Source organism: Nomia melanderi, chromosome 11 (genome assembly GCF_051020985.1).
Source record: "Nomia melanderi isolate GNS246 chromosome 11, iyNomMela1, whole genome shotgun sequence".
NCBI classification, from domain to species: Eukaryota; Metazoa; Arthropoda; class Insecta; order Hymenoptera; family Halictidae; genus Nomia; species Nomia melanderi.
In genome coordinates, this window is record NC_135009.1 from 11782251 (window position 1) to 11803904 (window position 21654).

Consider the following 21654-nt stretch of genomic DNA (forward strand, 5'->3'; position numbering starts at 1 on the left):
ACGCTTCGATAAATCACGTGGAAAAAAATGAAATTTGAGCGTCTTTCTAGATATTGACTATACTTCCGCGTACATAACATTACTGATTACAATATTAACACTAGAACTACCGAGCAGTCGTCTGTCTAACATTTCCTTATAGAACCCAGAGAAATGCATTTATTAGAATATTGATATATTTCAATTCGTCTATTACTACATCAACCACTCTAATCATTTCTCAAACAAGCATTCGCAGGTTTCCACCAATCTTGGAAAAAGAAACAATAAATGAGTAATTTCCATTCATCCAGTATTTCTAGTGTCAACCTTGTCTCACGATATCGCGTCAGATTTCTGCTACAGTTCGACAAACATAAATACCATTCATTCTTTCGAGTCCAAATGAAACAATCTTCCTCATTAGCGATTCGTATGCTTCAAAATACATCTATACACAGAAGGAGCATAGAACTATACATTTCACTATTACCTAATTAACGATAAATAGCTCTAACGAGTGCAACTACAAAATTAAATCGTACAGATTCAAACCGGGCGAAACAAACGAAGAGTCTAATCAAATTAGGAAGCGACTCACCGCTAATTAGATTTCGCCAAGCCCAACCCAAATGCCGAACGTCCCCGAGACACCTAACCGATGAAAATATTCTTTCCCGATGAAATGCTAATCCGATCCCAACAGATCGTAAATTCGTTACAAACGAATACACACAAACACACGCAAAAAAAGGCAACGTTGGAACGTCCACGAAGATTTGTAGCAATCTTTATGCCCTATTACGCGCTCGGGATCCGTTCATCGAGGCCGTCACGCGCCGATCGATGGAATTTTCACGTCGGGACCTCCCTTTTTTATCCTTCGGAAACAAATGGTCAATTTTATCGGCGAGTTTTATCTGCCGGGTGATGTATGCGGGGGCTAGTCCCCTTCCTCGGGATATCCTTACTTCAATCACGTGCCGGGGATATCGGAATAAGGCGAGCGCCGGAGGATCGGCGATATAAGGTCCATTACAGGGCGGCTCGAATGGAAACATCGTCGGATTTACGTGAACGCGAACGTCGCGGGACGATAGATTCGTCCGGGATCCTCCTCGGAGACGTTACACGACGAACGACGACTGTTCACGTCGTTTTCAAAGCCGTTACCTAACGCGGGGAGACGCTCGATCGTCGTTTGTATTCGTCAGCGCCATTTGAGAATTCATCGGGCGCCTTTTATACGGGGTGAGGCACTTAAAATCGGCCACCCGAATAACTTGGCTGCTATTAGTGGTGGGAAAAAATGCATCGGGCCGAAATTATTTGGTATCGAGGGGCTGATCGTTCGATGGCTAGTTTTTTGATAGGTGGAGGCGTCAAGGAGATATGAAGGTCAGCTCTGTTTTTTTTTAAATTGAACGGTATATGTTTTACTTACATTCTGGTAGAGTATTTCAAGGTGAATACAATGACCTATTGGAAAGGTCATCTCAGATTATGAGACAAAGATGAATATCAACAACCAGAGACGGCAAGATAGTGCTCGACCATTTCCTCAAATTAAATTATTTTAAAATTAGTAAAGTATGAAATAAATTATAATAAAATAATTAAATTATAAAATTATTATATTATTTTCCATCATAATTGGCTTAACCCAGAGTACGAATGACCTTTCCGATAAGTCATAGTATTCGTATTGAAATACTCTATCAGAATGTAAGTAAAAAAAATATATCGTTCAGTTTAGAAAAACAGAGATGACCTTCATATCTCCTTGACGCCTCCACCTATCAAAAAACTAGTAACATCAGATGATCAGCCCCTCGATACCAAATAATTTTGGCCTGATGCATTTTTTCCTATCATCAATAGCAACCGAGTTATTCAGATGGCCGGTTTTAAGCGTCTCACCCTGTATACATATCTGTTCTTTCCGTAGGATTCGGGGATTTTGGGACGTCTCAACGCTAGAACTACCGGACAAATTGAAATGGCTCATTATTGAAGGTAATTAGCGATTCTTTGGGAAATTACCACAGAAATTGATTTAGCAGTACACGAATATAATTGTAAATTAATGGAAGTATCGGTAGAGGTGTTCTCAGAGTTGGAAAGAATTTGAAGCAGTCAATTTATGTTCGGTAGTTTCAGTGTTAATCAGCTTGCGTCGTTAGCCAACTGAGAGAGATGTCCCGGCTTTGTTTTAGCGAGTGCAATGACAATAGATTGCCATTCATTTTGTTTCCTTTTTTTGGTATTTAGTAGACTCTGAACTGGAAATATTCGCAGTTCGTTAAGCAGCTTCCTTAATTTTATGAAACACGATTTTTAATGGAGTCTGATAGATGAGTTTAATTAAGGTTAATGAAAAAGGTTACGGTTGTAGCGTTTTCTCAGGACGCAAGCGTCGAGCGGAATGATCCGCGACTTATTTTGGGTTTCGTTAATATTATAGTTTTCGCAGTGGTTTCTTCATTTCGGTTCTCTTAGCGATGAAAACGATGTTATTTACAAAGATCGCGTGAAAAATATATGGTGCGGTATACAATACAAACTACGCGTCGGTATTGCGTCTAATATATTACAGTTGCTCTTTGAGCGTCCGATTTGATTTTTGGCATGATATGTATGTTGATATGTGTCGTTAATCTAGATTAAATCTAGATTCTGGAACCCTCCCTTTAAAGTTTCATCGAGAAATAATAGTACAAAAACAATCGTAGAAATTCCTTCAAACCATATAATTCAATTCTTCAAACTATACAATAAATACAACATAAATATTCTAACAGAACCAACGCTAAGTAAAGCCCATTACTTATCCAATAAAACATCCCCAAAAGCTTCGACTAAAAGACTAACCTTAAAAACTGAAATTTTAATGAATCCCACAATCCACGAGAAACCCCCATCGAAGGTGAATTCCAAGATTCACCCGTCAATCGATTAAACCCCGTTCGCCTCGATTATCTCGATTATCCTCGTACAATACGGATCCAATAATTAGAAACACGCAATTCTATTCTCTTACTTTATCCCTAATACAAAACACCGTCCGAATATTATACGTTGCAGCTCGATATCGCTTCAACCGTCGTCCTATGTTACATATATCCTATAGAAAAGAAAAACTGTACCATTTGTATATCACATGTTTTGATATGTATGCGTTACGCGTTCGTCCCTCGAACGTGTTTCCCGACACGCCGATACGCGCGGGAACACGCGGCAATTAACGGCGAGACGGAGACCCTTCGATATTTAATTAGATTAATTAGAATCCCGTCCCGCGGCCGCCGGTTTCGTACTTTCAATTAAATTTTCCGCGCGCGGCACGGCGCGGCGTGCCCGCACAAAGCGGGTATCGATCAAACGGGTAATGCGATTGAGGCTTTGACCGTTTCCCGCTGTTTCGTTTCAGTCTGTCTTCAAAGGCCCGAAAAAGAATTTCGCGCTTTGCCCTCCGCCGTTTCCAATTTGTACGGTTCGGTCGCGTGCTACCTGGAAATAAGAGTATCGCCGCTAGCGATGGGCCGAAGCGCGTCGCGAGCATCGCGCGGGCTTGATAACCCGTGGTCGAACGCTTGCGAGTACCAGAGGAAATCGTACTCGTCGGTACTAACATCGAGTACAATGAAAATTATGTTCCACTTAATTCGGTCTTTGATTACTTGATTGGCACATTGCACGGCGGCTGAAATTCAGATGCTAGAAACGCGAGCGTCGGTGATTATATTGACGTATTTTTAAACGTCAGTCGAACTGGAATTTGTAACTTACGAAGGAGGATACGGAATTTTGTAATTTTACCATGTTACGCTAATGTAGGACTAGCAATTAATCTATGGAGTAAAAATTCCGCGTTAACACTAGAACTACCAGTCAAAATGACTGGTTTCGATTATTTAATTAATATCTTCAAAGCACTGAATATTCGAAATAATTTTGAACAGAGTTTCACTTGAGTACTACAATGAATGTTCGAAGAGACTGAAAATGATCTGTTACAGTTTTTATAGGGGTCACAGGTTAATCGTATGAAATGCTCGGTAGTTCTAGTGTTAAAGGAAATATATTATTCCATTGAAGAAGTTGCTTTGAAAATTGAAAGATCCAACGAGTCTTCGTCAAAAGATCATCACGAAATTCTCGAATTAATTCCGGTCGATCACTCGATCGAGTATATCATTTTATCGGAGAAAACGGAGGTCGGAAGTCGAAGGATCTTATCGTCAGACGAACCTCTCAAACTTTACACTTCAAGTTCAACCTCGAAAGATTCGAATAATCATGAAATCATAAAATACTAATAAACCCTCAAAAATTCGTATAATTAAAATCGTAACCGAGTGACTGCCGAGCGGCTAATCAAATATCAATCGAACGGATTATCGTTTCTTTCCGATGGAAAATGTAAATACTACATAGATTACTTACGTAATAAAAGCAGTATTCGTTACAGAACCGACTATACTCGAGAGCCTTTGATATCCTCCGTCAAAGTACTCGCAAACTGTTCGAACCTATCGTCCACGAGCCCGTAGTGTACTAAATGTGTACCATATTCAGTCCCATCGCCAATCATTTCGTTCAGTCGACTAGAAAATTCTACCGAACGATTAACCTTTCGATAGGAGCGACGAAACCGAAGATCATCGAGCCGATATCCCAGCCCAATTAATCGCGATCCTCACCAGGTGGCACTTTCTCTCTTTCTCACTCTCTCATTCTCTCTCTCTCTCTCTCTCTTTCACTCGCGCACTCTCTCTCTCTCTCTCTCTCTCTCTCTCTCTCTCTCTCTCTCTCTCTCTCTCTCTCTCTCTCTCTCTCTCTCTCTCTCTCTCTCTCTCTCTCTCTCTCTCTCTTTACCCACACGCAATAAGCTTAACGACTCGATATAACAACTTCCAATGTGGATTATAAAAATATTAAATCTTTTATATAGTACGAACTAGTTAACCTATATGATATGTAAACTCACGGACCAATGTGATCCATGGGACACGCGCCCGCGCGAACCGCTCGATCGCGGGGAGGATCCAGCCGATAGATCCTGTCTCCCCGTGAACGCTCGTTTCGCCGGAATTCGCGGGTCTTCTATGATATTTTGGCCGGCGTTACTGTTACTTCGTGTCGAACTGTGTCCATCTTTGGGTGCATGTCTGTGTGTACGAGTCGTCGGGAATCGACGATCGATGTACGCCTCTGCGCGATCTCACCGGTTGCAAGGATCTTAATGCTTTCATTTATATTTACAAGTCACTTCTCATTGGTGCATTGCACGACGGTTGGAATCGAGTGAACAAAATTGGAACGTTAACACTGGAACCAGCATTCCGTACGATCGATATTCTTACAAACATTTTAACAACTTCTCGGATTTCTCAATTATTAGTCAAATTAAAATTACTCTTCCGAGCGTAGCTACATTTAAATCGTTTCAGACGTTCATCAGTTTTAACACGTTGAGTGTCACGGGGTCACTGGTGACCCGACCAAATCACTATAATTCAGTCCATTAAACGATGATCATTCGAATTGTTATATTACAGATAATGCTACCTACCATTCGGCAAGATAAAGTGCAATAATTCGATTCAACGAAATTTGACATAGTTCTCTCATTTCGTGTATTTTGCCACGTGAAAGCGTTCAACGTGTTAAAAAAATTGACATATTTTTCTCATTTCGTGTACTTTGCCACGCGAAAGCGTTCAACGTGTTAATATATCAGCAATTTGGAAACAAGGAAACTAAGCTATTTCCACCGACGCGGTGGTTCCAGTGTTAAAGATTTTTATGAGGATTACCGGTCCGCTCGTTCCTACCTTGTTATTTGAATTCGTACTAACAAGATCTCCATCGGAGAAACATTTCCGCGAGATAATTCCATCAGATTACACGGGTGGCCCGAGTGCACAGAACCATCGGCTTACTTCGCCCGCAAAGTTCACAAAGGAAGTCGATTTCTTTGTTCCACTTCGGCCCCCGTTTCGTCCGTAAGAAGCGCAGGCAAACTTCGATCATCTTGTCCCGATGCAACCCGTATGTGTATTGTACGTGTGTATGTGACAGTACTGTGTACGCGGGTGTCTGTACCACGGAACAAGACATGCGGTCTTGCGCGCAGCCACGTGGAGGAACGTGGGCAACAGTATCGATGGATCATTCTGCTCTCTTACCGGAGATCGATCGACCTAAATACCCCGTCGTACAATGTGCTCGAACTCGTTCGCCGCCGGGAATCGACGGACATACGTCCGACCCCCATTCTCCCAATTCTCATCCCCTCTTTCCGTCTCTCCACCGTTTCTCCCGCTTGTCTCATTTTCTTCCCTCCTCCCTTACCGTTCCTCTTACTCCCTCACTCCCTCCCTTTTCCCTCTGTTTTATTTATCTTTTTCTCACTCTCTACCTTTATCTTCCACTCACTGTCTTCATCCCCTATCTTCCCCCTTTTCCTCATATTTCTTCTCTCTCTTCCTTTCTCCAATTTTTACTCCACCTATTCCTTTCCTAATTTTTATGCTCTATTTTCCCTATTATTCATCCCTCCTTTTCATCCTCTCTCGCAGTTCGTCATTCCTTCCACTTTTTGTAACGACCAAAGTTCCGAATCCGTTTTATTTATCTTTTTCTCTTTACCTTCACCTACTCGCACTCCGTCTTCATCCCCTATCTCCCCCCCCTTTCCTTATATTTTTTCTTTTGGTTCTCTTCTTTTCTCTAATTTTTACTGTACCTTTCCTAATTTTTATGCTCTATTTTCCCTATTACTCATCCTTCCTTTTCGTCCTCTCTCGCAATTCGTCGTTCCTCTCTCTTTCGCTTTCCGTAGCTCAGTAACGACCGAAGTTCCGAATCCGTTTTATTTATCTTTTTCTTTTCACCTTTACCTCCCACTCGCACTCTGTCTTCATCTACCTTCATCTAAATCTCTTTCCTCCCCCTTCTCCCTGGTATTCCGCTTTTTCCCTTGTACTTCTCTTTGTATCTTTTCCTTTCTCTATTTGTCACGCTCTATTTTCCCTTATTATCCCTTCACCCTTGTTCTCTTCCATCCTCCTCTCTCTCTTTCACTTTCCGCAACTGAGTAACGAGCGTAGCTCCGAATCTTCTCTCCCACGTTTTAGCTCCGATAACACGTTCTCCAATAGGATGCACGTGGCCGCGACTGATATAGAAGATCGTCCGTCCGAATTCCGCCCCTGTTCCATCGAGGAACGTCCGGATAGAACGCGTGCACTACCACCACCGCCACCACCACCGGCAGATAATTCAGTGAGATCTAGCTGGCTGCCGAACCCTCTTCACTACAGCGCGTTTCAAGTCGAATTCCCCTTCGATACGTGAAATATGTACGGCGCTTCGGCGTCGATCATTCGAGCCAGGGAGGTTTTCGATGCTGTATCTTGCTAGCAAGATGATCAACCCTTTTATCGGTTATTCGGTTACTTGGTTATTTATATTCAAAATAAGTTTCCTTCGATTATTCACATTTTTCGTTATCGTTCACTTTAAATGGTATTTGTATATTGAAAAGAGAAATATGAGTATACTTCGTTCATATTTGAATACTTATAGAAATGGCACTTTGCCTTTAATACCTTTTATATAAAAAGATACGTTGAAAATGTTATTTTCGACTTTCTTGGAACTGATGAGCTTTCAGGAATTCTATTAATGATTTATTAATAGACACTATTACTGAATTTTAGAGTAAAACTCAAGGTCTGCCATTTTTGTTATCTGTTCAGTGTTATTTCTGTTCGGTTCATTCTTGCTGCCGCGTAATTGACTGCTGTTACTCGACGGAATACGGCAGACGAGGCTCCTAATACGATTCTCGTCTGACGGACGATCGATTCTGTCACGGTCCGCTAATTTTCTGCTCCTCGAAGGATATTGTTAGCCCTTTGAGATATGGGGAGAGCGTAGTTTCATCATTTCCGCGAGCGAGGTAAGTTTAAGCTGATCATCGAGCTAACGAACCATTCTTAGCGGATTAATCGGTTTCGACTGGCGAGAAACTAATGAGCAATACGAGCGTTTTTTAGGGAAGTTTTGTTGCTTGTTGAATTGTATAAAAGTGCATTCGACTCGTTGAATATTCATTGTTTTCAGAGGCACGACTATATGAAATTGTCTGTTCATTGTAAATTGTTCTTTCTAGCAATTTCTTGGAGTCACGAAAAGAATAGTCGAAACGTACGAGAAATAAATAATAAATACAATTTATAATATATATTTTGCAGATGTGTTTCATATTATTATTTTCTTAAAATTATGACACTGAAAGAACGTTGAATAATTGGGCTAAATTTTTGTCACGGGTGTAGCAAATCCAAACTTGTAATAGCTATCGCGAGAGGATCTCGTGCGGTTCACTTGTCCAGCAGATAATGAATATCCAGCATCTCTGCCACGGGCACAAACGTCAGTTCCAGCCTCATTACTTTAAGTTTCCTCGACGTTGCAGTATTCCCGTATAGGAGTAAACGCTTGGCAGTAATTTATACAAAACACTTGTTAACTGCCATTAAATTACAATCAACTGCACACGTGCTTTCCTCAAGTGTTCCAATTCAATATTCTCGAAAACGAAGTGTCGCGGAAAATATATCCGTCTCGCATAGTGCGTATATCAGAAACCACTTAAAAAATACTTCCCAGAGAAACTAATCGCTTATTGTGAACCTCCATTGAAATGTCTTTTCACCCAATAATTTGGAAATGTAATAATAACTTGAAATGCGTTTTCACCCAACAATTTGGAAATGTAATAATAATAATAACTCCGGATGGCGAATATAATAGCTTGAAACCGATGAATTTGCAAAAACAAGAATTTGAGATACAACAATTAGACACCGAAAAATCTACAAATACAATAATTCAAGGTAAAACGATTCGCATATATAATCATTTCAATTAGACAAATTCGCAAACACAAAAATCCCACATAAAATAATTTCCAAATACACCAATCAAAGATGAAATAATTTCCAAAAATAAGAAGACAACTGAAGAACACTCGAAACTCACGCGAAAGCTTCAAGAAACCATACTCCCAAATAAACCAGTCACCGAAAACGAAGACCGTAGTAATCGTTGCGATTCACGGAAATCGGCTAGAGCACATCGTTCGATCGACGTTCGTTTGCCGAGGCAATTTAACCGCGTCGTTCGATGTTTGAGCGAGAGCTGCTCGTCCCGATAGCGCCGTACTGCTAATTCCTGGGCAATCATTATAACTCGTCTCGTTCCGTTTCAAGGATGAAATCTTTTTCCGTGGGGGGATGATCGATCGTGTCGCGCGCGTGCCGCCAGCATCCAACCACGGGGTGCATTGAAAAAGCAATTCCGAGCAATTAGCACGCGAGGACGAACGAGAGGAACTCAGGATCCCCGATAATAATGAAGAGAGAGTCCTGGCCGGAGCATATATCCATTAAATTGCATGCACTCGATTTAATGGCTTGACTCGTTGCCACGAGCACTACACCGACCACTCGAGTTCGCGTGCTCGAGCGCCCTTCCCGGAGAATCCACGGGATTGTTGCGCTTTTAAGGAATCGAGGCTCGCTCATTTCACCGTCAGAATTCGATCAATTCCTTTCGTCGATGATCGTCGCGACCGTATTTATTTACGGACTGGAAATTCCCATCGAATAAAATTTATTCTTTGTAAAATTGAATCGAGAAGTTTTTTCATTCGAGACTTCGTCTTTGAGAATATTGATTGTGGCATGAGAAAGTAATTAACACTTCGTACTTCGTTCAATATGGCTTCAATGTTCAGTGTTTTGATCATTCGGTTAGGAAAAGGCTTTCGTTTATTAAAGATTGAGTGTTTAGTTCTATATCTTTAGTGTGTAAATATTTATAAATCGTTTCTAAAATTTCGAAATATTATTTTGTTTCGTGATGTTAATATTTTTCGTTACTTCGGATTCTCAACTGTCGTCTATAATATATTTGCTTGCAATGGCACTCTTGAGTCAAAGTCGGACACTTCGTGGAAGAAACCGTTTCAAGGCTGGTGTAATGCAGCCACGTTTGATTAATCAAGATTGGAACTAACTCTCGGCAGTTCGTCAGATAGATGCTTATATTCAATTACCATTTCGATCTGAAACACGAAGCACTCCTCCTTCGCCTATGAAATTGAATATCAGTCTCCTGCATAAACCAGTTACAGAGCCGGAAATGCTGGTAAATTTAATAACGTTATAATTAAACGTAATATATTAATGAGTTTTGATACACGATCGGTACGGCGCACGACATATCAGATTCCCGTTCAATTTCTTCCTCCGAATATTCGCATAATAAGAACTCCAATTACCCTGAGTATTCGCCGAATTTCTTATTACCAGATAATATCCATCGTGCCTCCGAAGATATTAAAAAACTCCAGTTTCTAAACCTAGTATTAAAACATCAAACTGCATTCGTTGAAAACGATGCATTGTCATTTCTATTTTCGCTCATTTGCCATTACCAGAACTTTGCGTTTGCTCTCATAAAACATATTCCCATATGTTTCTCTTTTCTCTGCTGCACGTTGCACAGCGAAGAATTTTTATCAAGGAAAATTCAATGAAAACATGTTTCAGAATCGAGACACCGTTGCCGGAAAAAATATAGAATCATCCTTTCAAGTGACCGATCAATTGTCCGAGCACCGTCGAACGTTTCCGAGCACATTGACGATCCACCGTTAAGCCCGACCACCGTCATCGATCTGCCACCCAATTTCGATCTTATAGCTAACCAGTAAAATATAAAAGGTACTCATCCTGATCAGCCTTGATTCTCTCCACGACGAGGCGTGTCGGTCATCGGCAGAACACTCCGTTCCCCAAGAATCTTCCTCATCCTTTAAAACGACCGGCGCGCTGGCAACGGTGCACTTCCAGGTGACACAGTTGCGGACGCGCCATTCCTCTCGAAAAAAAACTAACTAATCCTTTTCAATGGAACTGCTCGATTCGAACCTTCCCTCGACGTCTTCGCAAGATGCTTCTCGATCTCCCGCGTTGACCTTCTTCGAGCGACACCCTTTAATCCCCTCAGACCTGGCGCCTCAAATTGCAAATGTAGAATCAGAAACAATTAACGCTATCCCTGCACCCTTCTCCTAACACCAAATTTCAAAACAATGAAAGTAAACATTTCCCTGAAATCAACCCCTTGCCTTAGAATATTCCACAGCATTAAATCCAATGAACGCAAATATCCGGTCGAAACCAAATACCCAAGAGACTATAATAGCCACCATATCCTGAAAAACAAGGAGTCCAAGGCAAGGAGTGAAACGAGCCCCAGGTCTGAAGGGATCCCAATGTCCCAGCTGAGAAGCCGAGTCATCAGAATCTAAAAGCCAATCATCTCAACGTATCCAGCATCCCTCGGACCAGCCGAGTAGTCAACTCATCGGATGATCCTCTTCGTCTTGCCCAAAGGATTTTCTCGAAGTAAACGAAACTTTCGAAAATAAACCCTCGCGCTCAGCATCCCTAGGAAACGGACTGTTCTCGTGCACGCTGATCATCATCTGCGCGCAAGCTGCTCTTCCCCCGTGCCAGACGGTCCTGTGATCCTCTACGACGGCTATTCTTCGGGCCAGCCGAGATCCTCGCCCACGAGCTCGTAGAATCGTTGGTTGTGCTCGTTGAAGAACCTCCTGAGCTTGGTGACCACCACGGGGCTGACCCTCGGGTGCCGCCTGCCCTTGCTCTCCTTCAGGCATTTCTCCGAGGTCTCGTTGCGCAGACAGTAGAAGCCCTTCGTGTGGTTGAAGTAGAAGTTGTGCCTGCCGATCCGCGGCTCCAGCCCCAGGAAGCTCTCGATCCTGCGCAGCTGGGGCACCGGGTCCTCGATCAGCTGGTCGCCGTTCACTATCAGTATCTGCTCCCTGGAGAACACCTCCAGCCACCTGTGCATGTACGTGTGGTACAGGGAAATAGCGACCGGCCTGTAAGACTCGTTGATGCTGCCGTCCGGCCTTATCACCAGCTCCTCGAAACTTCGGGCCGCCTGCTGCTGCTGCTGTTGCTGTTGCTGCTGCTGCTGCGAGACGCTGCGCGGCGTGCCGTTCGTTATCGTCGACGCGGTCGCGGCGTTCATCCGCAGCTGGGTGTAGTCCGATATCGCCCTGGTTACTGGCTCACGGACGATTAGCAGCAGCTTCACGCTGGCGTTCATCGCGCGGATCCTCTCCGGCACCTGGAACACGGTTTTTCAGAGCGGTTTGCGGGACGTGGGAGCTGTGGTTGCTGATGTTTGGGAAATGGCTGTTTGCGATGGGTGATAATAGTGATTGATAATGGTTGTTGTAATATTATTGTTGAACTATTACTAATGCTGAGATAGCGAAACCGAGAATTCCGAATGTTCATGTAACCTTAGTCTAAACAAAGGCGATAGCAACCGGATGTATCTGGATTTTGTCGCGTGGTTTTCAAAGGCGTTATAATAATGTCACACTGTAGAGTATATACTGTTTCATTATTTAATCACCCATCTTTAATAATTGTTATGAGTGTAATGTTACGCGTTATGTACTAATTATTGTATAATTATAATAAATATTTATATCTTTCGTTAGGAATTCAGCTGCAAAATAAACGATGATTGTATCTTGAAAGAGAAAGTACGACTGTAAATTTTGTATGAAATAATTGAACTCTTTTAGCTTTTATTCTCGACGAAGAGGAATTTATAGGACAGTATTTATTTAGAAAGTCTGTGAAATATATGGAAGTGTGTTAGGGAATTAGAAAAATGATCAGTGAGTAACGTAGCTCGAAGGTAACAGCGGGTGTCATGAAAACGCGAGGTACTCGCGTTCCTTGTAGCCCGAATCGATATAACGCGCTCTCAAGTAGCGTTTGTTTACATTTACCAACGCAGTAATGCGTATTTCAATTACCGGGGTATTCTCCTAAGTGTTCGCCACAGTTATCGCGTTCCTCCACTATCACGCTCGGAGGTATTTCAATTTTCAGATTATGCGAGACAAGAATTACCCGAACGCAACAGTTCTCGCTTGTTCCGGGCTACTCTTTCCGAGAGAATTATTTAAACAAGACAAGGCAAACATCTTACAAAAATGAGAAGCCCTCTGATGTAAAGCTTAAAACAACAACCTGAAAATAAGCTACTTCGCGAAGGGTGCTTGCATCGTCAATCTACTCTTTCAAAATGAACAGCGTACAAAGGTAGAGAACACTGTTGCCGCTTCTAGAGTAACCAAAAACGTACAAATATTTCCAATCGATCGAAATACCTTCAAAAACTAAATACTCTAAACTTAAAACTTAACATTCTGAAAATAGGTCAAGACATCTTCGAAACGACTGAGAAATCTTCGAGATGATCATTTCGACAATCACCCATTCTAGTCTAATTTTTAGATTGCAATAAATTATCAACGCCTTCCTCGAAACGACTGCAAAATCTTGAAGTTGATCATTTCGACAATCGCCCATTCTAGTCTAATTTTTAGATTGTAATAAATTATCAACATTGCCGCGCCCCTCAATCGATTAAAATCCTTACACGTTCGCTAGCGCTTATTTCGCCGACAGTTTTCTCAATTGCAATATTATCTACAATGCAACAACTCTAAACAAAACATTAGGAAAATGAAACTGAAACAAGTCACTGAGTTCCTAAATACAATGTCGGAGTTTATCATTCCTAATAACAATATCTATAAGATTAATTTCATTTTCTTTATGTAAAATATAGAATCACAACTGTCAGAAATATGCGATGCAGGTAGCAAACGTGTTAAAAAACCTTCTTAAAAAAAAATAATACCAAAACCTAACCGAGAACTTCATAATCATCATACTCCAAAAAACGCCATTAAAGGTCACAACTCAAAAGCGAAAGCAAAGACACGACTGACTCGAGAAGATCAGAACGCATAAAAACTAAATCCCGAAAAACAAGCTAACAACAGAATGCTCTAGAAACCCGACGAACTCTTCCAACAGCCGCGATACTTCGCTCACCTCTGGCGTGACGAAGTAACTGGGGCTCTTCTCGATGGTGATCTGCCCCCTAAAAGAGTAGGGCATCTTCCTTCGGTACCACTCGAGGCCCTTCCCGTAGTTGTCGTCGCGGTCGAAGAAGTGGACCTCGCCGGCCGCCTTCTGGATCTGCGGATGAAGGAACAGCATCTCGAGCAGGGCCCTGGTGCCGCATTTCCGCACCCCGATGATGATCGCCTGAGGTAGATGACGGCTGGTGCGCGGGAAGTGGACCTTGCTGGAGAAGAGCAGCGGCGGAGTCGCGCGGACCTGCGAGACCAGCTCGACTGCACGGCCCTCGACGGCGGACGCCGCGTGCAGGCTGTACACCGCGCTGTCGTACAGTATGTGGAAGGTCAGAAAGAGGGAGAGGAGGACGACCGTGAGGAAGGCGGCGGCCATCTTCGGTCTCGATATGCCGACCACTAGGATGCAGTCCGAAGCGTCGCCCTCGGCCGGCCTCATGGCGGAGCGGGACATCCACCTGTTTACGTTATTTATCATTGAATTTGATCGCACGTGAAATTTCAGAGTATATGTAAATGTTACGGTGAATGTGATTAACCCTTTATATGTTGCCACTTTATTACGAGTCGAATTACGGGGACTCTGTTCACCATTTTGATGCTTATGTTGCAGGAGCGGTTCGTGGTACAAATAGGTGCCATAAAATAAGGAATCTAGGAAAATTTCGAAAAAAGTTCTCAATAATTGTTTTTTAAAGTATTTCTAATATGTATACGGTAGGGAATACGAATTATCATCGAAAAAGTAATTTGCCCTGTAAAGGGTTAATCCGGTGATTATGCATAATTGTCGGTTATTATACAGGGTGGAAATTATAAAGTCGAATATCTCCGAAAATATTGATTATACGCAAAAATGTTTCAGACGAAAGTTGTTCGATACCGAGGGGGACATCGCGTGGCGGAACTTCTATTTTCCCTGGTGGACACTCCAAGGTGAGGTGAAGGTAAACTTTCGTTTTTAAATGGAATGACACGTTTTTTTATCCACCGTCAACGCGTGTGCAGGTCTCTTATGCGCTGCGCGTATGCAGCTCGGTGAAAAGTTCGAAATCCCGGGTAAATACTCTCCCCTTTCTCGTGGCCGAGCCGCCGAAACCTCTCAGCGGCGCGGCGGTCTCCTTCGAATTCGACGGCACGCGTGCCGGCGGCACGCAATATCGGCATTAGTTGCACGCGCCGCCTATAATTTATGCGCGCCATGCCACAAGAATTATTAAGACCGTCGTACTTACTGATCATTACATGAATACTGATAAGAACGGGTTACACGGACGTTGGCATGCGTTCGGGCAGGCCGCGCTCTACGACTTCATCGAATTTCATTCGCATTCGTCTTCCGTGTATAATTGCCGGCGCGGCCGCGCCGGGTTAAAGACTTCGGGATTTATTAGCTTGTAAACGATCAAAGAAACTGATACCAATGTTTTTCTTATTTATTACCCTCGCCGAGAAGAGTTTCCACGTTATCGAACGTTGTTTCGTGCGTTTCGTGAATAACGTTAACTGGGACGGATTAACTTCTTGCCCTATATCGAAACTATTTTATCGTTGGTTCATGATTTAGTGGACGTAAAGAAGAATTCCGTACGTTGTCTACATATACTATAGATGTTAATATCGATAACAGATATGTAACATTTCATTTTAACTCGGGATAAGTGTTCACATTTGATAATTTCTTAACTCTTTGCACTCGAGCTGTTTCTCACTGACATTACCAGCAACTCGAAGTAATTTTAATAAAAGCGTATTAACATATAAATAAGTGATACGCGCATGAAGAAGTCATAGATGTATCTTACCGGTTTCTGTAGATTATAAATATAAATGTTATAATACATTTAATAACAAAATTTTACAGTTTGTAACGACAAATTCTATTCTGTTAATTTCTGAATTATAGAAGATAGTCTAGATTCGCGATTTCCAAGGCATCTGAATTTTCAATCAAAAATTAATGCTCATACCTTAATATCTACAAGTAAATAAATTTCATGTCGTAACGTAAGAGTACAAATTCAGTAATATCTATTCTATACTAAAGTTATTATTATTTAAAACGTATTCCCTGCGATTTCACCAACAAATGGAAAACATTCTTTCCAGACCTCAAATCTGAAAACCTTCAAACATAATCAAACCAGTAGCATTCACAATTAACCAGTTAACTATGGAATTTAATTGGAAAAACCTTTAGTTCTGCGCGCAATAAAATCTATATTTTAATGAATGATCAAAACGACACAAAGAGGAATTACATGTTTACGTGAAACGATAAAGAATTCATCGCTGAAAGAATTAGTATCGTGTCAAGCTTTACCATGTATACTCGCCAAACACAGTTAACTGGTTAATTACAGAGGAAGATGAAAGAAGCGATCAGCGTGAACGATTTGCGAATCTATATTCCCTTCGTTAACCGAGGATTATATTTCAACGAAAGTTCCGTGTTTAAGTTCCCAGCGCGAGGTAACGCGTTCAATGAGACTCCGCGAGATTTCCATCAGATTAAGGCTCTTTCCATTCCAATTCCACCCGATCGGTAAACAGAAAAATCGAAGTTCCCGTAAACTTCCACGGTTCGACGATGAGACCGGCGTCACGTTCGTTTCCGCGACCGTGTGTACTCTCGGCTAAGGATTCCCGGGGAAAACCGGCGGCAGACTCCGGCTCTCGCGTAGCCTGGTTAAGCGTGTACCAGATTGTAATTGAAATGTGATAAAATAAGTGAAGCCGAGGAAACGGGACTGTTCGCGGGGCGGAGTATTATTCTCGGGTTGCGTAACTGCTGGAGCTCATTAGGTTGCTGGCTCGATCGAGCCTCGTTCGCCGAGGATTTAGGCGACTCGCCTCCTAACGAGAGACATTACTTAAAACTGGAGCTACCGGATCTTTCAAAGTGACGGGTTTCATCCCCCCTATCCCGGGATTATTGATATTTGACAGATTTGGGATGAAATGCTTTCAAAATGGAGAAGTTTCAAGGGAAATCTTAATCTTAAGTTTTGATTAGAATTTTTGGAAGAAATTTAACATTCTATTCTACTTTCAGTGGAAATTTCGTTTGAAGATAATACATTCATAATAGCAAAACAGTTTCTTGCTTAGAATTGATCTGAGAATCTTAGATTTCAAAATGGAGAAGTTCCAAGAGAAAATCTGTTAGAATTTTTATAAGAGTTACGTGTTAATCTCTTGTCATACTATTTACTTTCGTCGATGAGCTCGTGGAGTTTAATTTCGATAATTTGGAAGAAATTTAGCAAACATTCTGTTCTAATTTCAGTGGAAATTTCGTTTGAAGATAATACATTGATAATAGCAAAATAGTTTCTTGCTTTGATATGTGGGGAATGAACGTCATTGAGTTTTGTTGAATTGATCTAGGAATCTTATATTTTAAAATGAAGAAGTTCCAAGAGAAAATCTGTTAGAATTTTTATAAGAGTTAAGGATGAAAAGTATGTTTCGTTTAATAGCTTGAAAACTAATTCGGCAAACTGGTTTGTGATCGTTGTTTTAACGAGAATTTTGCATGGCCTAATGAGAAATTGATTGTAATATTAATAAGAATTGGAAGCGAGTATTTTTGTGGACGTTAGAGAGAGTTCGATTTCCAATTCGTTACTTTCAAGGGAATCAGAAGTTAGTCGGTCTTTTAGTAAAATATTTTGCAGAAAGCATTTAATTACAAGTTCCAACAGAAGTTAAGGGAACACTGTGAAACTTAAGACAGATTAAATCCCCTTATGAGCGTCTCCGTAATTAGAATTTACCTCGGCGATATTGCCAAGATCAGATTATCCTTTTCCGCCCCAAAACTTATTCGAACTTTGTTAAAACTTTCAAATAAACGGCCAAAAATCTTCGAAATTTTCACTAAAAACTGTATCGCGCTTTAACAAAAGTAAGTCAACATTCATTCGCGTTCGACTAACACACAGAAGAGTCGTTCTTATCATCGTATCAACGTGTAAACATATTGAATCCATCTCTGATAACAATTTTACAATTTCACAAAAACATTTCGCGTTGTTCCTACTCAAAAATCATTCCTTTGCAAGATAAAACATAAATAAAATTTATTCGAGAATGATTATACATAAAATACATATAACCATTTTAAAAATTAATTTTCAATATTAAACTAGAGATAGTTACCTCACTCGATGATAACCTCCAATCAAACAATTTTAATCAGCCCACGTCGACTCTGTCTTCCGTGTAAAACACTGCACCACTATCGATGTTTTTTTGAAACACAAATGGAAGAAGGGGGAGAAGGTGTCCGAATGTGAAAAATGAAAGGCTGAGCGTCCGGCGTAATTAACAGAGGGATCAGTTTCATCGGGATAGAAATCTGCTGAATGATTAACGGGCCGGGAGAATTAATAGCGGCGCCGTTTGCGCAAACTGCATCTCGAACACGGTCGAGTTTTATCGATACTGCTGGTAACAATAAATCAACCGAGGAAGGCCCGCATTCATTCTTGCGGGACGAACGGATCTTTCGGGAAAAAGAAAACGTGCGCGAGATAAGAGTAATCGCGTCGGATACGCCGACATCGACCGCCCTGATACAAGTGTCTGTTAAGTGAGATTAATTAATCATTTTCCTATGCAATTACAACGAATACCGCGTGTATGATCCTAACGAGCACTCGGTTCAACGATTACTGGACGGGCGTCCGCGTATTCGTGACGCTTTCTTCGCCGCGAAACGGAAATTTCAATAGAAATTTCGTGAAACACATCCACACGAAGATGAGATTCTTCATTCGGTTGTTTAATAACTTCGGAAGATTTGAGAATTTTTAAAATTATTACTATTAATATATACAGATTATTTGATTCTTCCATTTGCTATTTCAATTGCAGAATTTGATAAGAGTTTTCTAGATACAGGACAAATTAGAAAGAGTTGAGCTTCTAAATCACGTTCACGTATTAATCAGTTTGATAATTAATAATTTCATTACAGTTCGATAATTAATAATCTCATTTCCTTAGTAAGGCATAAGTTCGTCATTAACCGTTTGGATGCTCAACTTTTGTGGATATTTACCAAAAATGCGGAAGTGATTGGGTGTGTGCAAAAAAATTAATAAGAGCAGTTATCTAACGAGATCACAAATATTGTGTTATTACAAAAAATAATATTTATTCGAATAAATTTACTTTGATTTATTTCTTGAAGAACATAGTAAGAAAATGATAATTGATGCTAACAACACAAGAAGAGCGCTATAGCGGTCCTCAGCACTCAAACGATTAAAACCATGCAATGTTTCCACAGAACGTGTCAACCCCTTCAAACCTGATTTTCGCAGAAAACGACTTAGCAACAAAAGCTCGCCATTCAATGCACCACCAGTAACGACGTCTGTTTTCAATAAGAATATCATAGTACATTACTTTCCTAATAAAAATAAGCTTCAACCAAAAGCGTATACACGGTTGCCCGTCATAATTCGAATATTTCACCACACATGAAAATGGTGAAACCGTGTACAGTATAATCTGCGTCAGGTTTGAAGGGGTTCAACGCGATCGCGACGGAAGAATTGTGTCCGATGTTATTGCACCGCGAAACCCATCTCTCGATATCGTTCGAACGGTTTCGCAACATGTCCGCGAATCGCCGCGAGTGAGGACTGCTTAAAAAAGCACGCGGACGTTTTGACGTCGATAAGGGAATAGCCGGGAACCTATGACAACCCGATCTTTCACGTTCTACGTGATCGCAGAGCTCGGACGGACGCGTTTTCCCCGAGAAAATTGCGCCCGCGACTCCGCAACTCTGGAAACGTTAGTTTCATTGCTTCCGCTGGAATCGATAAATCAGCCCAGGTGTACGCTGCTTCCGCCTCCGGGCGAACAAGAACAAACCGCGATATATGTACCGCGGTACGGTACAGACCGGTATCAAGCGAGGATAATCGGGTGAAAAACAATCGACTTCGATCATGTCTGTGATAATGTCTCAAACGCCAGCGAATCTCTTCTTCTGAGTATCTTTATGTAGGTTTCTGAAATCTTACACACGATTTTTTAGAGCGAGAGAAGTGCAGTGATTGTGAAATGCTTGAATTTAGATTATAGGTGAATATGAATTCGCTTTAATGGATAGGGATATATTAATACTGTATTTGTATTGAATTTCAGAAGTTCTGATCGTTATAGTTTTCCTTCAGTATACGTCTTTTTCTAAGTATCTTTTTGTAGGTTTTTGAAATCTTATACACAGTTTTTGAAATTTGTACACTTGAATCATGGGGGTTTGGTAGCGAGAAAAGTGCAGTGATTGTAAAACGCTTGAATTTAATGGGGATTTTTGGATTAGCTTGTAGGTGAATACGAATTCGTTTCGATGGACAGGAATATATTAATACTGTTCTCATTTTGTATTGAATTTCAGAAGTCGCGATCGTTATAGTTTTCTGTTGGTATACGTTTTTCGCATGAAATTTAGCGCAGAAGATGAAATTTAGTGAAGAAGAAGGAACAATGAATTTATTTAGATGTTTAAATTGACATCGCGAAGTAATCGGAGATTAGAATATTGACGGTGTAACGATAAACCTTCTAACTGCTAAAAATAATTACGCCAGGATTACATTAACGGATTCCGACGTAATCACGCCGCTATTCGGGTTTTTATTATATAACTGGTTATTTTCAAGGAGTTCCGAGGGAAAAGTATACCTATCAGAAAGTTTTAAAGGATACGGCTCTCGGCGCCGAGTTATACTTGAAAATTGTACCGGGTATAAAGAATAATCCCGGCGGGCGAAGTGAGCATTAACGCGGTGCTCGAGAATGTTAATGCCCGCGAAGGGACGAAGGGAAGGAAGCTGCATTATTGGAACCGAGATTCCAAATAAAAGAGTTCTGACAGCGCGACGAAGGAAGACGCACGAAAGAGAAACACTTGATCCTATATTACAACAATAACTTGAGCTGGGAGAATAAATCGGTATTTCATGCGCCACGACTGTCATGGCGGTCGTCGGTATTACATACGATCGTTGTTTTCTCAGTAGCACATTAAAACAGTATCATTAAATTCTCTTAAATGTCCGAAACAAACGGAGGCATGAATTCAATTTGGAATCTCGCAAATTAGAGAATTAAACAATTGCCACGAGTAAGAATCAAGAGAAAATTACTGAGAACTTTGTACGTAAACATTGATGTCCCCTATTCAAATTTATTTTTGCGAATACAATTTATTTATTATTGTATTTATTTATCATCACATTTCGTTCTGTATTTTCAAGAAATATCTTACCCACTGTTTCTACATTAAAATCTTCCATTGTTCTCCAATTCTGTAATAACGTATTAAAACCATTTAACTGCCGGTCACCGATAGTCCACGGGCAGAGTTCAGTTATCAATTATCTCGAGTACAAAGGTCGGAGAAAGAAAAAGCTATGGTTTCGGGGTCCGAGTCGATCCTAATTCCCCCGTAGCGAAAAATCCGGGTCCGACAATCGTTTTCGAGAGGTAGAAAGGATGTTATTGGCCAGCTGGAAGGCAATTCGAGGGAAACAAGCGGCCGTCGAAAAACCGCAGGAACGTTCTACTCT

The 21654-nt window shown here is 41.2% G+C and overlaps 1 protein-coding gene and 1 long non-coding RNA gene across 4 annotated transcripts in view; both read right to left on the reverse strand.

The window, feature by feature from the left end:
* LOC143175108 (uncharacterized) overlaps positions 1-1756 on the reverse strand; it is a 40283-nt gene extending 38527 nt beyond the window's left edge. Inside the window, exon 1 of the long non-coding RNA XR_012999749.1 lies at positions 3-1756. This is a non-coding gene — a long non-coding RNA (uncharacterized LOC143175108). The remainder of the gene's footprint in view (positions 1-2) is intronic.
* Positions 1757-2718: 962 nt separating this feature from the next.
* Hs3st-A (Heparan sulfate 3-O sulfotransferase-A) overlaps positions 2719-21654 on the reverse strand; it is a 170924-nt gene continuing 151988 nt past the window's right edge. For 2 of the 3 annotated variants that reach the window (XM_031985152.2, XM_031985151.2), the window contains 2 exons: positions 14016-14517; positions 2719-12219 (listed from right to left, as the gene is read on the reverse strand). In XM_031985152.2, the coding sequence (XP_031841012.1) occupies positions 11605-12219; positions 14016-14513 (1113 nt within the window). In that variant the 5' untranslated portion in view covers positions 14514-14517 and the 3' untranslated portion in view covers positions 2719-11604. Of the gene's footprint in view, positions 12220-14015; positions 14518-18223; positions 18279-21654 lie in introns of those variants that run through there. The other variant, XM_031985153.2, reaches the window with a different exon arrangement.